The sequence below is a fragment of the Dermacentor andersoni genome, chromosome 2, assembly GCF_023375885.2.
Source record: "Dermacentor andersoni chromosome 2, qqDerAnde1_hic_scaffold, whole genome shotgun sequence".
NCBI classification, from domain to species: Eukaryota; Metazoa; Arthropoda; class Arachnida; order Ixodida; family Ixodidae; genus Dermacentor; species Dermacentor andersoni.
The window spans coordinates 212995560-213014865 of record NC_092815.1 but is presented as its reverse complement, the minus strand read 5'-3'; the positions used below and the strand labels follow the sequence as shown (position 1 = coordinate 213014865).

General features: G+C 44.9%; 2 protein-coding genes across 3 annotated transcripts in view; one reads left to right on the top strand and one right to left on the bottom strand.

The window, feature by feature from the left end:
- Window positions 1-7827: 7827 nt before the first annotated feature.
- Window positions 7828-16220, bottom strand: LOC126540158 (coenzyme Q-binding protein COQ10 homolog B, mitochondrial). Its single transcript, XM_050186942.3, has 5 exons — window positions 16118-16220; window positions 15306-15467; window positions 11697-11889; window positions 11387-11488; window positions 7828-9084 (listed from the first exon to the last, which is right to left on the bottom strand). Exons 1-5 carry the CDS (start codon window positions 16174-16176, stop codon window positions 8917-8919), a joined length of 684 nt encoding a protein of 227 aa, XP_050042899.1. The 5' UTR covers window positions 16177-16220; the 3' UTR covers window positions 7828-8916.
- A 148-nt stretch (window positions 16221-16368) lies between these two features.
- The window catches only part of Atg9 (autophagy-related protein 9), a 77274-nt gene continuing 74336 nt past the window's right edge, over window positions 16369-19306 (top strand). For both annotated transcript variants that reach the window (XM_050186945.3, XM_050186943.3), the window contains exon 1: window positions 16369-16641. The gene's annotated coding sequence lies outside the window, so the exon portion shown is untranslated. The remainder of the gene's footprint in view (window positions 16642-19306) is intronic.

The following is a 19306-nucleotide window of genomic DNA, read 5'->3' as shown; positions in this document are numbered from 1 at the left end:
CCTTAATTTGTCTGAAGAAGATGAATGAAAACAGCAATAAACCCCTGACAGTATCGCCAATTATGTTTAACAGTCAAATTTTTAAATGGAAAGAAACAAAATGTTTCTCTTAACTCTTAAGCATCAACTCTTGCAGCCAATGCCAAGACCTGATCACACACTAGGAAGTTCACAAGCACTGCAGCATTGTTATGATAACTGAAGTAAATTATTTGAGAGAATGTTTTAACGAGAAAAAGTGAAACTCAGTGCTGTATGGACGAACTTTTCTCAGACCTGTAGCCTGGCATTGGCATCACAGAAATGCTGGCTAGAAATTGCTTCAAGGACACAACAGTTAGCCTGAGGTCACATGGCTCCGCTGTTCCTTAAATACTAACAGTACTCTTTGAAGACCTGAAAAACTTGAATCTCAGGAAATATAAATTAAAAAAAAATATATTAAATGCTGGCAAAAAAGAACTAAAGGTTGCTTTATTATTCAAGATGTTGACTGTTTATAGAAAAATTGCATTGTGTTTTGAAAGGACACTGTGACTTTAGTCACACTGCACTTGAAAATTTTATCTATAGTTCCAGCTAGGATGATCGATGTCACAGATAAATGGAAATATTGTTTAAGTTTATTTAGCACACAATTTCGTTTGGCATTCTGTGGTGTGGGTGGTGGCATTGCAGGCCAGGTTGAATAATTGAGCGTCTGAAAAATGAGGCTCCCGAAAATCATTTCACCGTATGTGTATTGTTTTGAAAGTGCTATTTTCCTAAATGGAATGCAAATAAAGAAATGGTAAAATTACTTGTCATTCCAACAATTGTAAACGAGCGATAAATATTCTGTATTATGCGATAAAGTGATAAAAGTGAAAACATCCTTTCCCCATCACTTTTCTTGGGTGCTATGTTACAAGTGCGCATTCCTGCCGCAAACCCCATTCACTCCTATCTTTCGGGTTCTTTTTTCCTGCTTTTACACATTTCTGTTTTCATGATCCTTCAAGTATTAAGCTGCCAGAAGTTGCTTAGCACACATTACAGAGGGTGAAGAGTCCTGGCTGAAATGAAATCATGGCCTGCACTACACACCATATCAGGTCACGTCTGCCAGTCACAACACGCACGTAATTGAGATATTTTTGCCTGTCATCTCCAAGTGAACACCATAATAAGAGACACTGTAGCAAGTGTACTTATGCAACGTGGCATACACTAACTACTTTAAGTGCGAAATTTAACAGACAGACTCGCCAGTGTGTAACGCTCCCGAGGACTTGCAACATGTTCTTTGCGACTGCTGCCGCTAGTTGTCAGAGAGACAGTCTTTGAAGGCAGCACTAGACTTGCAGCACGACTTGAGCTTGGAGCTGTGGCACAGTCTCAACTTGTGGAAAAGCACCGCTTGCGGCATTATGCGCCACAAAATCACTGCTGGCATTTCTGAGGTCCACAGGTCGGTGCATGTGTCTGTGTACGCAGTTTCATGTGATCGCTCTGTGTGTCATAACTGCCCCCCAGCACTTGCAGCAGCCAGCATGCCAGGCGATCAGCCAGGCTATCATGTACAGCTTATACTAAAAGATTGCATCTCTCATTTAGTGTGGTAGGTAAACTACACGTGCAAGAATATGGATGACTTCAAAGGCACCAATATGGTAACACATGAATTCATAGTTGCAGCCATGAAACAAGTGAAATTGAAGACTTCATGGTGTCATGTTTGCCGCACTTTTTAGCATTGTAAATAACTTTGTTTTCCCATAATTGTAGACTGGCATGTTGTGAAAGAGCACATTCGAATAAGAATTCAAGCAAATGTTTTGACGATGACACTAGTGAAAAATTTGCCATTCTTTGCGTAGTCACAAAAGTTTCATTTCATTCATGTATGTGTGTCTCAGCTACAAATGCATAAAAAAAAGGTACACAACATTAACACACACCGGAAGTTTATGTTGTTTAAGGTGAGGCAGCATTATTCAACCTCGAAAGCTACAATAACATAAGGGCATGTAAAATGTTTGTTTGGTGTTTTTACTTCCAAAAAGCCATGGAGTCACATAGACTGCACTTTTCAAGATGTCAGTGGCAGTTTATGGGTTGTGGTTAGGGGGGCATAAATTTTCTTTCTTTCAGTGCATGGCACCACTGCTCCTAGAGTTTCATGTGGAAGCAGAGAAGCGACAGCAGCACACAAAAAAAGTAGTTGTCTGCGCTTTGCACTATACATGGCTCCCATGCTTTTCAGAGGAGCTGGCCAGGCATTGTAAGAATGTGGGATGTTTTGGTCTTTATGCTACATAATCCCATTATACATAAAACTGCGTAATGTTCGGCATCTCACTGATGCTTCATGTAGTTATCGGCCCCTCCACTCCATCACAGGTCATTTATCTTCATCATGCTGTTGCCGATTGCAGACCTTCAGCTCATGTCATCAAGAGGTTGGCTTTCCAGCAAAATTGGCTGCTTGGTGGCTGAGTGTATCATATTTTGAAGCACACAATTTATAATTTGGAAAAATCCTAATGTCAGCTGCCCTGCAAAGACTTTATTTTTTTCAACAAAGAACTGTCATTCAAAGACACACTTTTGCACTTCTTAAAAAAGATGAAAGGGAAATTCTATATGGGCTCCATATACAGCTTGTCCCAGGTAACTTAAGCCAAACATTAAAAATATGCAAATGCCACGTAGCTGGACAGAACCAAGGTAATGTTGTTTGTCAATGCTTGGAGATACTTATATTACTTTTTGCATTCTGCCTAATTAGATAATCTTAATTAACCAACTTCTAATATATTATAATTAGATGAAAAGTGTCAATGAGAAAATTGTAAAGCAACATGAAAAACTCCCGATACAGCTTTCTGTTGCACAATACGTGCTATGTAAAAGTTTTTTTCGAGCGTGAAATAAACCCACAAATAGATGCAAAATTGCCATGCGACTGGCCGCTCAAGGCCAATCGCATGGCACCTTTTTGATTAGTCTTTGATAACTTATTACAGCACAAGCCTAAAACAACCCGTCATTATGCACGTTGTATCATTTTGCGGGATGTGATGACCCACAGAAACATCTTGATTTTCTAAAGGGCCATGAGGGACACTCGCTAAATGTTTTTGTTCTAGCCAAGGCCAACTTGACGAGAAGCACACTTTGCTTGAAAATTCTACAGCGCTCATGCTGGCACATGGCCATGTTTAGCAATGTGCCTCACATGAGTCACTTACAACGCCATCTTTACCCTGCTACTATCAGCCAAGTTGATCAAATGAACATCTCCCGATTTGGCTGGTGCCATCAGCCCACAGAAACTAACGTATGCTGCACTTACAGATTACCAAGTCTTTGCCACCAACTTTATAAGAAATATGCACAGGATCGTCACCAACACCGTTTCCTGTAACATATTGCGCTGCGACATAGTTTATCATTACTACATCGATCCAAGGGCGTCCGCAGACTTTGTTGCAGGGGGGGGGGGGGGGGGGCATTGGTTGTTGGCGCCACGGGGGGGGGCAGCGGTATGTTCACAGCAAAAAGGCTCTATTTGCGGAGTAAATTAATTAATTTATTTATAAATAAATGAGTAAAATACACACATGAAAGAAAAATTACGAACAGCAAATTAATGCGTGGCTTGGAGAGATACATTGGAGTTTATTAACAAACAAACAATTAAAATTAATTAAGAAATTCAAAATGATACTAACACTTCGTGGAGAAGAGTGCTCAGTCTTGCTGCATGCGGGTTCTCGACTCACCCAAATTGATGACCAGCACACAGCACAATATGTTCACAAGCACGCAACTACAGTCACTCAGTCAGTCTTCCTTGAACAGCAACTGCAGACGCCTCGGATTTTTCTGGGTGAATTGCGTGAATTGTGAATTGCAGGCGGGCGAAAGAGAAGGCTCCCGACAGGAGAGGGCTCGGATGCCTTTTCAGGAAAGAGGGATCTTGTATTTGGTCACGGCGTAAGAACATACTGCACCGTGTATTTGGTTTTACTTTGCTTTGTGTTATTGGCCGGGCGCTGGGTTTGAGGCTGTAGTGTGGCGGCTGCTTCGAAAGCAGGATCTGCTCGTTGTTGGTCCTCTCGGCTCCCTGTCAAGGCGCCCACTCGCTGGTCATTAAGAGCATCCTGGCGTTTGCCAGCGCCCACTCTCGAAGAGTGCCGGCTATGTTTTATGACCGTAATTTCCCTTCTTTTGCCGTTTCATATGCTTTTACTCGTTCTCTCCAAAGCCTAGCTGGGGTTTATACCTGTTTTCATTACAGTACGAAAAAAGCGCGCGTGCCACCATTTTTGGTGTTTATCTCGAACACTTTTTATATACGAGAGAAATGTTACTTCCTTACCTTTTCTCCGGCAAATCATACCGCAGATGCACTGCAGCCGTTTTCATGACAGTGCAGCTCTCTGGGTGTTTACACTGTATAAATTCGTCCAAAGCGCTTGACAATCGTTTTCATAAGCAGAAAATGAAGCAAAGCATAGACTCCTACGAATTACACTCTTCCATTAATAAAAAAGCTTATTTAATTGACTATCGTATTTTGATAGGTAGCCATGCACAAAATTTAGTTGTGGTTGCATTTATCTGGGACCAAAGTAATTATGTGGTCCTATCTTAATTCGTTGAAATGGACCGCATAATGACACTACTGGCCTTGGCTTTCAGTGCACTACAAGCATACAAGCCTTTTTAGGGGCGGATTTATATAGGCTTGGTTTGGGTGGCACGGTGGTCAAAATTTCGCCATTTCGGCAAGAAGTGTCTACAAGCAAATGTGACGCCAAGGGAAGGTGTCACATTTTTCTTACTAAGTGTGGCGGTCTAGACTTTCTTCTAAATGTAGCCGGCAATTTATGAGAAAGCAGAAGTTCTCGTGATAATACTGCATAGATCTCGAAGTTCAAGATACAAAAACCTCAAGCGTTCCTTTAAGAATTATTTGCCATCTTCAGCCTGTCATTCTTTCACTGCCGTGCCATCACCAGCAAGATTACGTCATAGTGTGCAGAGTGCAAAGTTTGCTCGCAATCCTGAATGGCGCTTCTATGGATATGAGGAACCTGGGTGTGCTAATCAACTTTTTAGCTCGTGCAAAAGAAATTGTCCAAATTTCAGGGGGTGCAGCTGCCCCCTCTTGCCCCCCCATCCGGACGCCCATGCATGGACCTTATTTGCAAAAGCTACTGAACACTTTCTCTGCAAAAGACCTCATGCTGCATTTACTTGAAGAAAATGAGCTCAGCTCTTGCAAAGTTTCGACTGTCAGAAAAATAAGAGCCACTCATGCTGCTTGTCTGTTGCTCTGTGCTCATCCACACCGCTTGACAGCGTAAGGAGACTGCAGTTGATAAGTTGAAGAGACGCTCCTTTGATGGCACAATCTCCTTTTGTTGCTGCATGTGCTAAGCTCAGCTTCAAAATGGTGTCCCGACAACAACACAGCCTCAAGAGGAAGCTTTAGCTTAGGTCCAACTACAATGCCACCTATTCAAATACATATAGAATACAGAAATGCTTCTGTGAAATAAGCCCAGGACCAATTTTCATGAAATCTGTTGCATTCGAGAGAGCAAGTTAAATTCTATAGACTGTCAAAGGGAAATTTTAATTTAAGGCCTGAATTGTCTTACAATAATTTGTTTTTAAATTGTAAAATAAAAAAACATGGAAGCCTGAAGTTTACAAATTTGTCCCTCTGTATCAAAAACAGACATAGCCATGTGGTAAACTGCACTCGATAGAGCAGCGAAGTGGACAAATTTGAAATTTAAATTTACAACTTATGTAGATTTGCTACAATGTTTAGAAGGATTTTGCAAGTCATACTCGCATAGTAATGGCACTCACATAATAGCACTGTATAATACATACATTTTGTCTGCTTTAGGTGCAATTTACAGAATTGGGATATCATTTTTCATTACCGAGTTAGAGTTGCAATCTTGATAGTATTGTTTCCTGTGAATTTGCAATTTTTGACAATTTTTATTTAAAATATCGATGGTTTAAATTAAAAATCTTCTAACAGTCACTAAAAAGTTGCTTAAAAAGGTAAAATGTAGTTACGTTTTAACTTTTTATTTTAAATATAACAAACCTCGCCAAATTCAGTGCAGTGGTTGCTAAGAAAAACTTTTTCCTTTCGAGTGTGCCCCCAAGCTAGAGCTGTGATCGCAGGAGGCTCTCCCAACAGTGCCATGTAGTCAACTTCTTTCTGACGCACACATTTGTTTTAATCTACTACAGCATTGCCTGCTATGGTCTGCGAAATACACGCACAAAAGCCGTCACTGTCAGAATCTCCGTGGCGCACCAAAGCCTACACAAATTCCGCACCTCCAAATCTACCCGACAGCCCAGTGGTAAGACTCCCAACCGGCAAAGCGTTGAAGAGGAGTGCGAGGAGGAAATCACGCACTGCACCTTCAGCTGTACTCTCTACTGGCGGAGGCATTACCACGTGAAGCAAGCAGAGAGGCGTGCGCTTGGCAGGGTAGTGCTCGAGTCGCTGTGTATTAACACCACTCTCTCTCATTTGCTCAGAGGGAACCTGCAGCATCAGCTCTGTTCCTCTTGCGTCAATGCACCATGCCATTCTCTTGAACGCTTATCCTGGCTTAGTGCCACCTAAGACGATACTTACTCCTGTCGAGATCAAGATGTAGCAACTGCAACTCCACGTAGTTCCAACAGATTTCAAGGAAGCTAACGCTGTCCTTGACAATCGTTATCGATAGTTTCTACCAGAATTTTTTTAGTTAGTCGCACCGCAAAGGTGAAGATTAGAATGAAGTGGTACTTGACTATGCAATAACGATAGTGGCCTAACATAAAGGGCGGACACTGCAAAAACGGTTCCCAACTTTCAACTGTTGTCACAGTAACATTTGTCCTGGTCCAAAGACCAGGATCCCAGCACCACTGCCTTCACGAAGCAGTTGCTCTACCCACTGAGCTAGCCAGACGACTAGTAGGTAATAGGGAGAAAGTGAATTAACCAACAGCTCTCAATTTTGCATGCAGGTGGATACCAATGTTCCTTTTCATGAATTTCTTTTTCCCTAGCGAATTTCAGAACTAATTTGTTTGTACAGTTTCAGCATGAACTCAAGCGTCATTACTGATGAACTTAGTTGTTATAATAATATTCACACAGTGTGCAAGCATGCCATCTCTTCCAAGTACTGTACAGGCTCGTTTAAGAGCTGCACCCCAACTCGGCAGCCGAAAATTTGGCAAAAAAATTTTCCAACAAAGAAGCAAATGTGTTTGGTGCCTCGGTGGCCGTGCGAACACATCAACAGATTTTCACACACTGCATACTTCCGCGTGCGACTACTAGATGGCAAGAGCTTCACGTTGTCTGATGCAATGGCACATCTGTGGATCCAGGGTGTGCATAAGTTGCTGGCACAGCCGGCGCCATTTTGAGTATAAGGTTTGGTCCCGTGTAAGGGCCACGCCTCGTCAAAGTGGCAGAAAAAAAAAAATTGCAGCCCTTACACGAGTCTATACAGTAATACAACTGAGGAGGTTGGATTGCACCATCCGGCAAAGGTGATTTTTAAAAATCCACTGGAATTAAAGGGAAATAAAGAAACTCTTTGCACAAGACATACCAAGTCAATGCATAAATTAAATACGAGTGAAAAAATAAAGATTGTCTGTTACCCTTATATATTTACTTGTAACTGCTACTACTGTGAAACCAGGAGCTAATGCACTCTGGCTCCAAATCTACATACATGTCAGCATATCGCACCAGTGCTGCATGCACTGGTAAATATGGAAAGGCAGAGTCACTTTCCAGTTTGGTTTCTTATATTTATATTTCGTTCTGGCACAAGGGTACATCCCATCAGTTCAATGCCATACTTATGTTCAATACAGACCAGATTTGCCTAGTGGTCTAGGCAAAGCACACATTTTCTTAAAGTGTGAAAAATAAGGATTCAAAAACAAAAATATTTTATTTACAATAGCTTCATGCAGAAAGAAAGGATAAATAAACAAAGGTAGAACCTATATTCAAAGCTCAGTGCAAGTTTGCACCCAACGACCACGAAGATTACTAAGCACTAATTATAACATGTTCTGCTGAAACTCTGCTGTGCATCTGCTAGCGTTAACTGCTGTTCTTGCCACTGGATTATCTCCCCCTCTCGCCATAGACACACAAGACAATAGAAGAAATCACTGCTAAACTTCTAATGTCAGCAGCACAACCTTCTGTGAGCTTTGCATTATTGCGTGTCTGACCAATTTGAAGTGAGCAAACCATTAACTTGCTATTAAACCCTCTTAACCTTTTACTAAATAAATGCAAACACGTGAATTTCAATTGCTCAACAACTTCAAAAAATTTGGGAATTTTAATTTACTGAACAGGAACCTTTTACGTGGCTGCTTCTTTCCCAGCATCGTTACCGTCTTTGTTTATGGCTGAACAATGGCTGCCATGACAAATCTGAAGCGGCTCAGGTAATGAGGACACCCAGAAGTCACGGCTGAAGTTGCCGCCACTCAGTCCTCTTGCGCTGTCTGGCCTCCTTTGCGAGGCATCACGTCAAGGACGTCAGTCCTCCGGCTGATGGCTGCCATGGAACTTTTCGGCTTGTCACCAGCTTGCTTCAGGCCGCCAAAAACGACCCTTGCCTTTGAACACATCTAGAATGCCCTCGCTGTCGCTTCACCCCTGGTAGATGAGCTTTGCGGTCTCGAAGTGACATCCACGTGAGGGAGTTCCAGGCAGAACGTTGCGGAACTGGGAGGGCATATGTGAGGAGAAGCGTGGCTGCGAGAGGAGCTAAAATAATAAAAAAAAAAAAGACTAAAATCAGTCCACGTCGAGGTGAAGCCCCGTGTACGACAAGACTACTCGGGGGGCCGGCGTCAGGGAGCACCAGAGGGCAGCACCTTGCTGCTCCGCGTCGGGATCGACTGTTTGCCATAGAGGGTGGCTGCTCGGTTGAGGAAGGCGCGAGTCATCTGCCGCACCACTTCGTCTAGGAACATGTGTGCCAGGTGTGAGTGCAGCCGTGAGCGGAACTCGAAGGACACCTGAAACAGGAATGGACCGCGAAGAACTGTGTCAAGCTGAGACTGGTGGCTGACGGCAGTGACAGCCTCAGCTAAGTTTGCAAAGGCACATAGCACAACTGTATCATTTTCGAACATGGACACTGTTCTTTTTTTTTTTTTCCAGAAGCAGATGGTGAATTTGGGCTAGCACCACCTTATTTAGGGATGTAGCAGCAAGTGTTCACTTAGCAATATTGAGAAAGCTGGAAGATTATACCAGTATCGTTAATTTTTCATATATGAAAACTGACCACAAAACTTACCCCTGACCCCTCAAAACAAAGGCAATGCAGCCTTCTTAAGCATGTCTTTATGCAATGTTAATATGGAACACTGTAAAGCTTCCACGCTGTAATGACAACCATTGAATCAACTAATATCTGTTAGAGTTCATGACTACTTCCAGTGCAACAGGCATTTGTCAGTGTTGAATTAAAAAAGAAATTCAGCAGTAAAATATGCGACACTGTACTTGATAATAACTTCAAAACTGAATGGTGTGTTTGGAATTAGAAGAATTAAAAAAGAAAGCTGCATTTTGGCTCTGTAGCATGTCGTGCGGTGAATCGCAATCACAGTGTGCTGAGCATAAGCTGACAACACATTATCAAGTGACAAGTGGCGAGAGCGATGCACTGACAGCAGGCACGGAAGTTATAAGTGGCAGACCTCTTCAAACACACCAGCACTGAAACTTCATTCCAAACTCCAGGCATGTTCTGGGTATCAATCAATATATGGGCCAGGATAATGTACTGTCCATGCCACCAGCCGCATTATCTTCTCTCTCAGCAGGATGACCAAGGCGAAGCCCAGTCAAATTTGCTGGAGCAGACACTGGGCTTGCCGAGGTTTCCATGCAGTGTTGGGAATGCCCAAAGTCATTTTTTAGCAATTTTTGGAGCAGATAACGTTTCATTCTGGCGCAGATTGGAGCAGACAAATTCTGATTTTGGAACAGTTCAACACACATAAATCTTATTACATATTGGAGAAGTCTGAATCATGGAAACATTAATCTAGAGCATTATTATACTTAAGTGGCACAAGTCACAAAACCTAACATTCGGCAGCATTACAGACGTGTTGGAGACTAGCCAAAGGCATTTCCCATACTATTCTTGTGTTAGGTGCTAATGAAGTGACTGGAGGTGTTTTCCAACAGAAGTTGTGAAGAAACTAGGGTTAGTGAACACCACAGTGGTTTATTCAAAGACATTTCTCAGTAATGTGGCAGCACTAACTAGCTCAAACCAAGATTTCGCATGTGACTTATTCCATTTGCCACTCGCCAGAAGCACCTAGACTTCTGGAGCTCCCATTGAGTGATTGATCGCAGACTCCCTGATAAAGTGAGTGAAATTCGTGATTTCTTGGCCTCTCCATTTCCAAGTCCTCCCGCTGCACGTGCCTTCGCTCATCACTCACCCTCTCAGTTTGCACTTTCTTATTGCGGCGATTGTGCTGAACAACAATCAGATCAACGCAATATCAGGGTCAGGGCCGCCGCGACCATGGGTCTCCACACCGCAATCAAGAGCAACTGTCGTGGTGCTAGCGCAAGTTAAAGAAAAAAAACAAGAAAACAAAAAGCGCAGCCAGCAGTGTGTGGGAGCAGACAGCGTCTCCGTGGAAACAGCGCCAGCACAACCACATGACTGCTCCACCAACGGGGAGGCACAGATAAGCCCCAGGGAGCCTACACCCAATCACTGAATGGGAACTCCCGTCTAGGTGCTTCTGGTGAGTGGCAAATCGAATTAAGTCACGTGTGAAATCTTGTTTGAGATAGTTAGTGCTGCCACATTAATGAGAAATGTCTTTGAATAAACCACTGTATCATTCACTAATCCTAGCTTCTTCACAACTGCTAATGGAAAACACCTCCAGTCACTTCATTAGCACCTAACACAAAAATAGTATGAGAAATGCCTCTGGCTAGTCTTCAACACTTCTTTAATGCTGCATATGCTCTTGTGGTGTCTCATTTTCTCCTCACTTGTCTTTTTCTCCTCCCTTGTCTTTTCACACGACCCTCAATTTACTAAGGATCTGTACCAAGCTCGGCAAAATATCAACCTTGCTACTACTGAATTTTCTCAAGTGCAATCCGTCTGGTCTTTGTGAATAGTACTCACTCAAACTCTCCATGATGCCTACTAAGAGACTACTCCCTTGTCTTTCAGTAGATGGCAAGTGTATTAATTTCAGAAGACACGAGTAACCAGAGAACAAGAAACCAGGGCAGCGAGCAAGTGATGTCAGAACAAGCATAGCTTGCCTTGAAATCTAGTGTGCAGGTTTTCGGGTTGTCCTCGAGGCCTGGTTCGAACCTCCAGATGGTCTCCAGATGGTTGAAGAGGCGACCATCTGAGCATACTGACTGCAAAACAAGCAGATCATACAAACTTTTGTTAACAAAAACCAGAACAGACAGTAAAACGCCAGAGTGAAAACAACACTAAAGGAATTGACATTGAACTATACACCCCTCAAATATCAGAGATTTATGTTCATGAGTTAGCAATTGGCTGCAAAAGTTATCTGCCAGTTGAACAGTGTACTACCTTGAAGTAGTCAATGGCACCCACCTTGACGAGGGTGGGCCGCACCAGTGTGACATGAGAGGTATAGCTCTCAACAATAGGTGCGAAGCCCACCTGCATGTAGGCTGTCAGGGCGTGGGGAGAACGAGCCGTGACGCGCGACTGTGTGCACCAGGGCACAAAGTCCCGGTAGAACTCCACCCTTGACACCACCTCAAACATCTGCTCTGCCGAGTACCTACAGTATGGTGAATCAAGTACAATCATCCATAAATTGCCTGAAGGGGTGTCACAGGTTCTAGCAAACTGTTATCAAAGCCGAGAAATGCATTTGATGGTCAAACAGACTATTTCAGAAATACTTTACAGCAAAAAGTACCTCAATGCATTCAGCAGAAGTGGAGTTATTGGCAATCAAAGATCGCTTCCTACTCCTTCAATGCTTTGCACTGAGAATGCTATGGCGGAGCGGGGTGGTGGCCACAACACTCCGCCTGCTGAATGTCACTATGGCACACAGTTGAAATTTAATTTGGGATGTTCACACAGACGTCACTACTTCTAATTTTGGCACCTACGACACACCAAACTCGGAGACTATCTCTCAGCTTACGGTTGAGTTCACAGTGTCTCATCCCTTTGCTGCGCTATAGTGGACTAGATTGCTATGCACCACTATCCTCACACTAACATGAGTAGCACATTTCCTTTCACACTCATCTCTTTGACAATCATACAATTTCGGAGAGTCAAACAAACTTCATGTTCGCTTATGCAAGTACTTTGGCAGTGCACGCATAGGCTAAGCGATGGATGCCACACTCCGGACTCACAGTGAAATGATTCCTAACGCAATGGTCTACGATCATGATGGCGACGCACATCGAGCATGTGCAACTCGAGGAGCAGACAACCTATCCGTTAGATCTCGGTACTCAGGCCTTGAGTCACGTCACCACAGATACCAGTCGTAGCATGCTGTTGTCCTCAGTGATGTACAGTAAGCCCAGCAAACATGCTTGTTGTGCCAGGCCACAGCAGCCACATTATTTATGCTACACTGCAGACGCAGCTGCATGCAACTGTAGTGGCTAACTATATGCACGGCAGGGCTGTAGCGTGCGCTTGCGCTCACATGCTCCAGTCTGGCCTTGCTATGCGGTGCAGACCAGCTTTGTCCTGCACCAGCTTGACCAATAGATAGTAGCCACATCCAAATTGTGCACTTTGTGAAACAGCTCAATATGAAGCGAAGTCTGGCAAGGTGTCTAGCCAGGAACGGCCAGGACTGAGCACGCGCTGGCAAGCGTACATCTAGTCTGACTTTAAGTTTCACCTGGTTCCAGGCTAGTGGAATGTTCAAAACTAATTGAAATTAGCAAGACCCGATGGCTACAACACTGATAAGCAGTATGGCCACAGTTGAATTCCTACGCAGGCAGCAGTGCATCAGCAGACGATAGTTGGCTTCTCCTGGAAGTACGTAATTTCCATCAAAATGCAAAATTCAGATTTTTGCTTACTTCAGCCTGTTTATTAAACTATGTCAATAAATATACACAGTAACAGTAGGAAAAAGCGCACCGATCCAAAAACCCGTCTTGATTGATGTCAGCCATTGGCCAATAGCAGCCGCATATGGGAATCTGCTCAGGTACATTACGAAATAAAGCAGCCCGAAAAGAGTGAGGAGAAGGCTTCTGTTGAAAAGAGAGAGTTTGAGAATAAGGTGACAGTGTGCTCCTTTTGCAACCTTCACGCATGTCTGCACAATTTGGCCGAGATGTTCACAGCAGTGTACGCTATCTGAGGACTGTGTTTTTTCACCAAATTCTAAGGGTAATTCAGGATCCTTTTAAAGATACTTTCGCGAAATTTGACATGGCTAGCACAGGAGGTGTTGGCTTCTATGGGTGACAGTGTTTTTGGCGCAGCACTTGAGTGTTTGACACAGTGCCAGGAACACTATCCTTCGTAGATGAGGACACGTCCAGTGCTAGTCACGTGAACTCATGCAAAAGTGGAACGGTCTTTGAAAGTGATCGCCTGAGAACACCACTCCTCACTGTCGCACGGAATTTATTTTCCCCATGTAGGCATTGACAATGCATAGACTTAAAGGAGGACACGTGGTGTAATCAAAACTTTTACATAAATGATGGTACAAGATGGCCCAGAGGAATAGTACAGACAGGAACATGGACAAAAATATACATGCACAGTGACTCATGCCTTCTTTTGTCCTTGTTATTGCATGAGCTATTCCTCTAGACTGTTAAGAACAACCAAAAAATCTCATCTTGCAATATTAATTGCCAGTACAAGTTTCGTCATGTAATGCAGAGCCAATTACTGTGGCAACTCTGTCAGAGCCCTTAGACTACAGAAATCAAGCTGCAGAAAGAAAGAGCACTCCAGATTACGTCTTTCTCTAGGTATATAGAACACAGAACACCTATTTAAAGAAAACGTAAAATTTTGCCATTCCTCATTGCCAGAGACTTCAAAAATGCGTGTTCAGTTCATAATATATTATTGAACCATAACCCTCTTCCAAGTACCACATTCATCACGCCTCTTAGATACAAAAGTATACAGTTGCGCAAAAATTTCAACACTGCCTGTTAACGAAGTGTATGGTTGCCGCAGGGTAGCCTGCATATGGAATATGGAATAACTTTCCAAAGACAATAAATAAGAGCACAAAATTTTTGTGTGTTCTTAGCCTCTTCAGTGCGTGGTTTTCTTTCTAAAGCGACATACGCCTGGTGTTGGCTTTTCTTTTTCTTGGATATCATAAAACAAACACAATGGTTCATTTTCGGCTATACATAAGGGAAGAAGTGACACGGATAATGCAAATGCACACTTAATACAGTCGTCACATTCCTATCTTCGTTCTCTATTTTTTACCTACTTTCGTTCTGACACACACACTTCCGCAATAGCGCCAGGACTGGACACAATAAAGAAGTGTCAGGATCACAAAAGAAAAAGAAGAAAGCTTTTTATTTCTTGTAATTTGACTGCAAAGACCAAACGTAAAACTTGCAAAGATGTGAATTTCTCACAATGCTCAATTGAAAGCGTTTCCACAGCCAAGCAACGCCATAGAAGCTTCAGAAAAAAGCGATGCACCTGAGAGACAATAAGGTCCTGCAACCATTGACGATGGGTTTGTGACGTAAATTCAAATCGATTATCTTCTTTTTTCCAAGTCTACGTAAAGCATTCATAAGGGAGTGCTATACTGTACATGGCAGTGCTTAAAAGGCTCCGAAGAGTCCGCTCAAGTCCGCGTTGTTAAATTACACGTATGCAGCTAGCGCCCAACAATATACCGCGGTGCTACACAGCGCGTGAGTGCTGCTGCAATTAGTTATATGCCATCGTTCACTAAATCAAAGGATGCAGATGTGCATAGAAAACCAAAGCTACACAGATGCACGGTTGGTTTCGCAACGCCGCGTGACTTTCCTTTCCGACGCAGCCGCCAACTGCGCCGCGCGAAAGCGCCTTGCGTAAGCCGCGAGGTTAACCTGCCAAAGCACTTTCGGAACTCTCTCGTAGGGCGAGGACGAGAGCAGCATCTGCAAGGGCCGTCAGCTGACCGGCGCTTGCGACGACGTATCGCTGAATGACGTATCGACTCACCCGAGCAGCTTTCTCTCGGAGTAGTGCAGCGTGTTGCCGCCGCCCGAAGGTTTCACGAGACGAAAGAATGTCCGTACCCAGGCCACACTGCCGACGCCGCCGGGAATGTGCGACGGCTCGCAGGGCACCGTGTTGCGCGCCGACACCATCGCCGGGCCGCCACTGCACCAGTTGTCGAAACACCACGTTCCACATGCAAAACACCGCGCGCTGGCACCACCGCGACGCCGCTCCACTTCGTCCCATGCGCGTCACGTGCGACCTTTTCGCCTCGACATTGTATGCAAGACCGCACCGAGGCGACGAGAGGTCACGGGCGCGACTTCGGGGCGATCCGTCGCGCTAAAAACGCCGCGGAACATGCGTTGATACAGATGAATAAAACAATAACGACACCAAACAAAACAAATAAACTTTGCGGAAACCTGTTTCATTCATTCGGCCTCGACCGAAGCGCGCCATCACAGCTGACGCAGCCCGCAGTTTCTTTTTCGTCCTCAACAGCAATCGTCCACTTCCTCGTAGAGAAATGACAGCGGAAGAACGGGTGACAAACAGATTGACTTGAAAAAAACAATATAAAGGAAAAAAATAGGCAGTGACCGGCTTTGAGCGTGGAAATAGGATGACGGCGGTTTAGCCCCAGCGAAACTCAGGTATGCGTTCACGTCCAAGGGCTTTGACTTTCTCTTTTTCTCGCGAAGCATTGCGCGTCACAAGAAACATCATGCAAGCTACAACAGCTGTGAATAGACCAGTTCATTTCTGCAAATGACAGCGGGCAGAGCTTTAAAAAATAAGGAAATACCCACCAATATCCATTGAGTTTGGCACATCTTTTCGTGCATCGCAAGACCCCCAGGGCAGCCATCAGCCGGAAAGAATAGCGCCGCAGTAAATTTATTTCTATGATATAAACATCTGGCTCATTAATTATTTACCAAAATTTTTTTTTATTTTGTACAATTGTGATAGTTATTGCTTTATTTATTATACTTTATTGTATACTTTCTGCGGACTTTGCATATTGCTCTCTCGCAGCGCTCGCACGAAGAAAAGATAAAGCATAGAAAGCAAATAAAGGCCACTTGGTTGGGTGGGTGATCGTGCCGCGAAACGCGCCTGCTCGCTTGCTAAATCTTCCGTGTGCACGGATTTGCGCGCCTGCGCCTCTGACACCACACCTTTGTCCAAACTATGTGTATTGTGGCAGTGACGAGGTTTATTGCCTCGTAGCGGCGGAGGCGACGGTGTACGCGGCATGGATACACACGAGACGGGCACGACGGATGATGCAGCGAGGATCGCCTCCGTCAGCTGATCGAAACCTGCGCAAGTAAGAGTCCCGTCTTTCTCTGGGAGGGGACCGTGGAGCTCAGCCTGCTCGGGACAGGCCATCCACCCGTGGGAAACGTCTCTTTCGCAAATTATAGCGGGCAGTAGCGGTGACGACCTGAGTACGCGCGACAGCACGATGCGGTAGTAGTACGAATGGGCCTCGAGTTCTTGCGAAATCTCCGCTCGCTTGCCGAGCTCGGTGGTGCAGCAGTTTTGCCAGCCGCCGTTAGCAACGGGGCAGCGCGTCGCTTGTCACCAACCATGAATACCTGCAGCTGAGCGCGCGTTATTAAAAACGTTGACCGCACGCTGCGGGGACAAAGAGTTCGAGCTGTTGTGTGTGGTGCGATAACGGTTCAATCGTCGCACGTCGTCCTGTCAAGCTGCCCATCAGTTTTGGCCACCACAGGCGCAGTGTCCTTGCCTCTGGCCCACGGGTATTGTGCCTAGTCCTGCTTGCACGGTACGAATGCGTCCGCGAAGACGCCTATTTTTAGCGGTTTCAGCGGGCCACGAGCCTTGCGATTAAGGTGGGCGCGCGATGTGCTGATGTACTAGAGTACACGCTTACGGCGGTGGACTGAAAGCGCGCGTTGCTGCATGTCGCACCGTTACTTGCGTCTGGCGTTCACAATAATCCCCGGCAGCAGAAGGGTGAATTCTGGCGCGGTGCTTTCCGTTAGCCTGTTTTGTTTGGCCTCGCTTTTTAAAACCCTTTCCGTCGACTCGCACACGCTTGTTCGGCCCGACCCCGTTTGGGTCGTAAAAACGCCTTGCGTTCATCGAACGCGAGCTTCCTTTCGCCACGGCACTGCGTGAGTCACTGGGAAGCACAGATTGCTATAAAGCTTTTATACAGGTTAAAGAAATTATTTAATTGCCAACTTGAGGCATTTGGGCGGTGGTACCGTCGCACACGCTGGCCAAAGGCTTGTTGACATGGCGTGTCTTGCTGACCAGGTGGTGCCAAGTGATATCGCCGACGTGCTAGATTGTTGGCCGTTGCTCACCTACTTTTAATTGAATAAACTCGCGCGCGTCCGTAGACAGTGCCGCTAGCGATTATCGTGCTCCGTTAATTACTGTAGTACCAGTCGGAGCTCTTCCTTGAAAACCTTGAGCGCGAAACACAATAGCATCGCTGCGGAGGTTTCCGGGAACCGGACACTGTCGCTGGCTTTAAGGAGGGCATAGCGTAATATCAGGCAGATAGTCCGTTCGTCCGTGGAGTGTGACGGAGCGCATATTTTCGGCTCGTGCGTTCTTCCGCACGTCTTGGCACGCGGGCCCGTTCTCTGGTCGTAAACTCTGCATGTTGTCCTAAAGCAGGGTTATTTGCGACATGTCATTGGCGCGCTCTGAGAGTGCTGCGCTTTCGGCGTCGGGTTCCTTCTTTCGGATGCATTGCCGTGCATGCTTTACGTAAGTGCTGATCGAGCGCCACTTTTCATCGGGCTATGTGGTTATAGTCCTGGCGCAGCGTGTTGTGGATATAAGGTCGTTTGTTGATCAAAAGCAGACGCAACCATCTTTAAGCGCGGAAGGGCTTTGTGCTTGCAGCTGCCGTGTAGGTGTTTAAAGCCATGCATTCCGTGACTGTGCACGACACTTGGGATCTGAGGGCTCGTTCAGGCCCGGAATCCTTGGGAACCAGGCATATGGCGAGGAAGTACAGGTAGCTACAGTAAAAGGTTGCTTTTACTATACATGTAGGAGTGGCCAGAGATGTCGGATGGCTTCATTTGACAAGCCCGACCGGTCATGTACGGTGACCTTCGGCCTTCCCTTTGACGTAACGACGCAGCAACTTTCGCCGCCCTGCATGGCATTCCACGGGCGTGATTGTTGTCTTCAAGAACATCCCACCCCGTCCTTGTATATAGGGGACGTTTCTTTGTCCACTGGAATTCATTATCATGGGAAAACCCCGCGCCAGGTTGTACTCGCAAGAGGGGCCTTCAGAGGCACTGACCAAAAGGCAGGCGAACAGAAACTTGAAACCCTGTGGAGCCTATATGAACTGGATAGAATGGACTCTGAAGATTTACCAAGCTAACAAGCACCACATGGCAACAGTTCTGGTGCTAATAACCAGCCATAACACTTATAAGGCATTAGGTGTTTTTTTTTTTCCTTCTTTCATTTCTAGACAATGCTGCATGCAATCTGGATGAGTCTTTCAAATGCATTGGGCTTCATGTGTAATCCGCATTCTTTGCCATTATGCTTGAGCCCTCAAACCAGGGTTCATTGGAATCCCACAGTCTGAGCTGATTCAGTGAAGCGTTTCTTGGTGTGTCCAGCATTTGCTGTACAAGAGGGCTATGCTCTATTCATGCATTGTCATTATGGCCAAGGGTTTCTGCAAAGCAGGTTGTCTACAGTATTGTATCATAATGAGAGATGATGGAAATTTATTTAGAAAAAGCAAACTGCAATTGAAGTCTGCTCTTGGTGGTGAACGGACAATGACAACTGAAGAATGCAATGGCAAATACACTGCTGTTGAGCTTCTGCATTTGTCCCGATCGAAATGTGGCCACATAGGCCAGGGATCGAACCCCGTGACCTTGTGCTCAATGAATTCAATTGCTTGAACCTCGTGATCAACAGCATAATGCCATAGACACTAAGCTATCCTGGCAAGTCTATACTCAATTTCA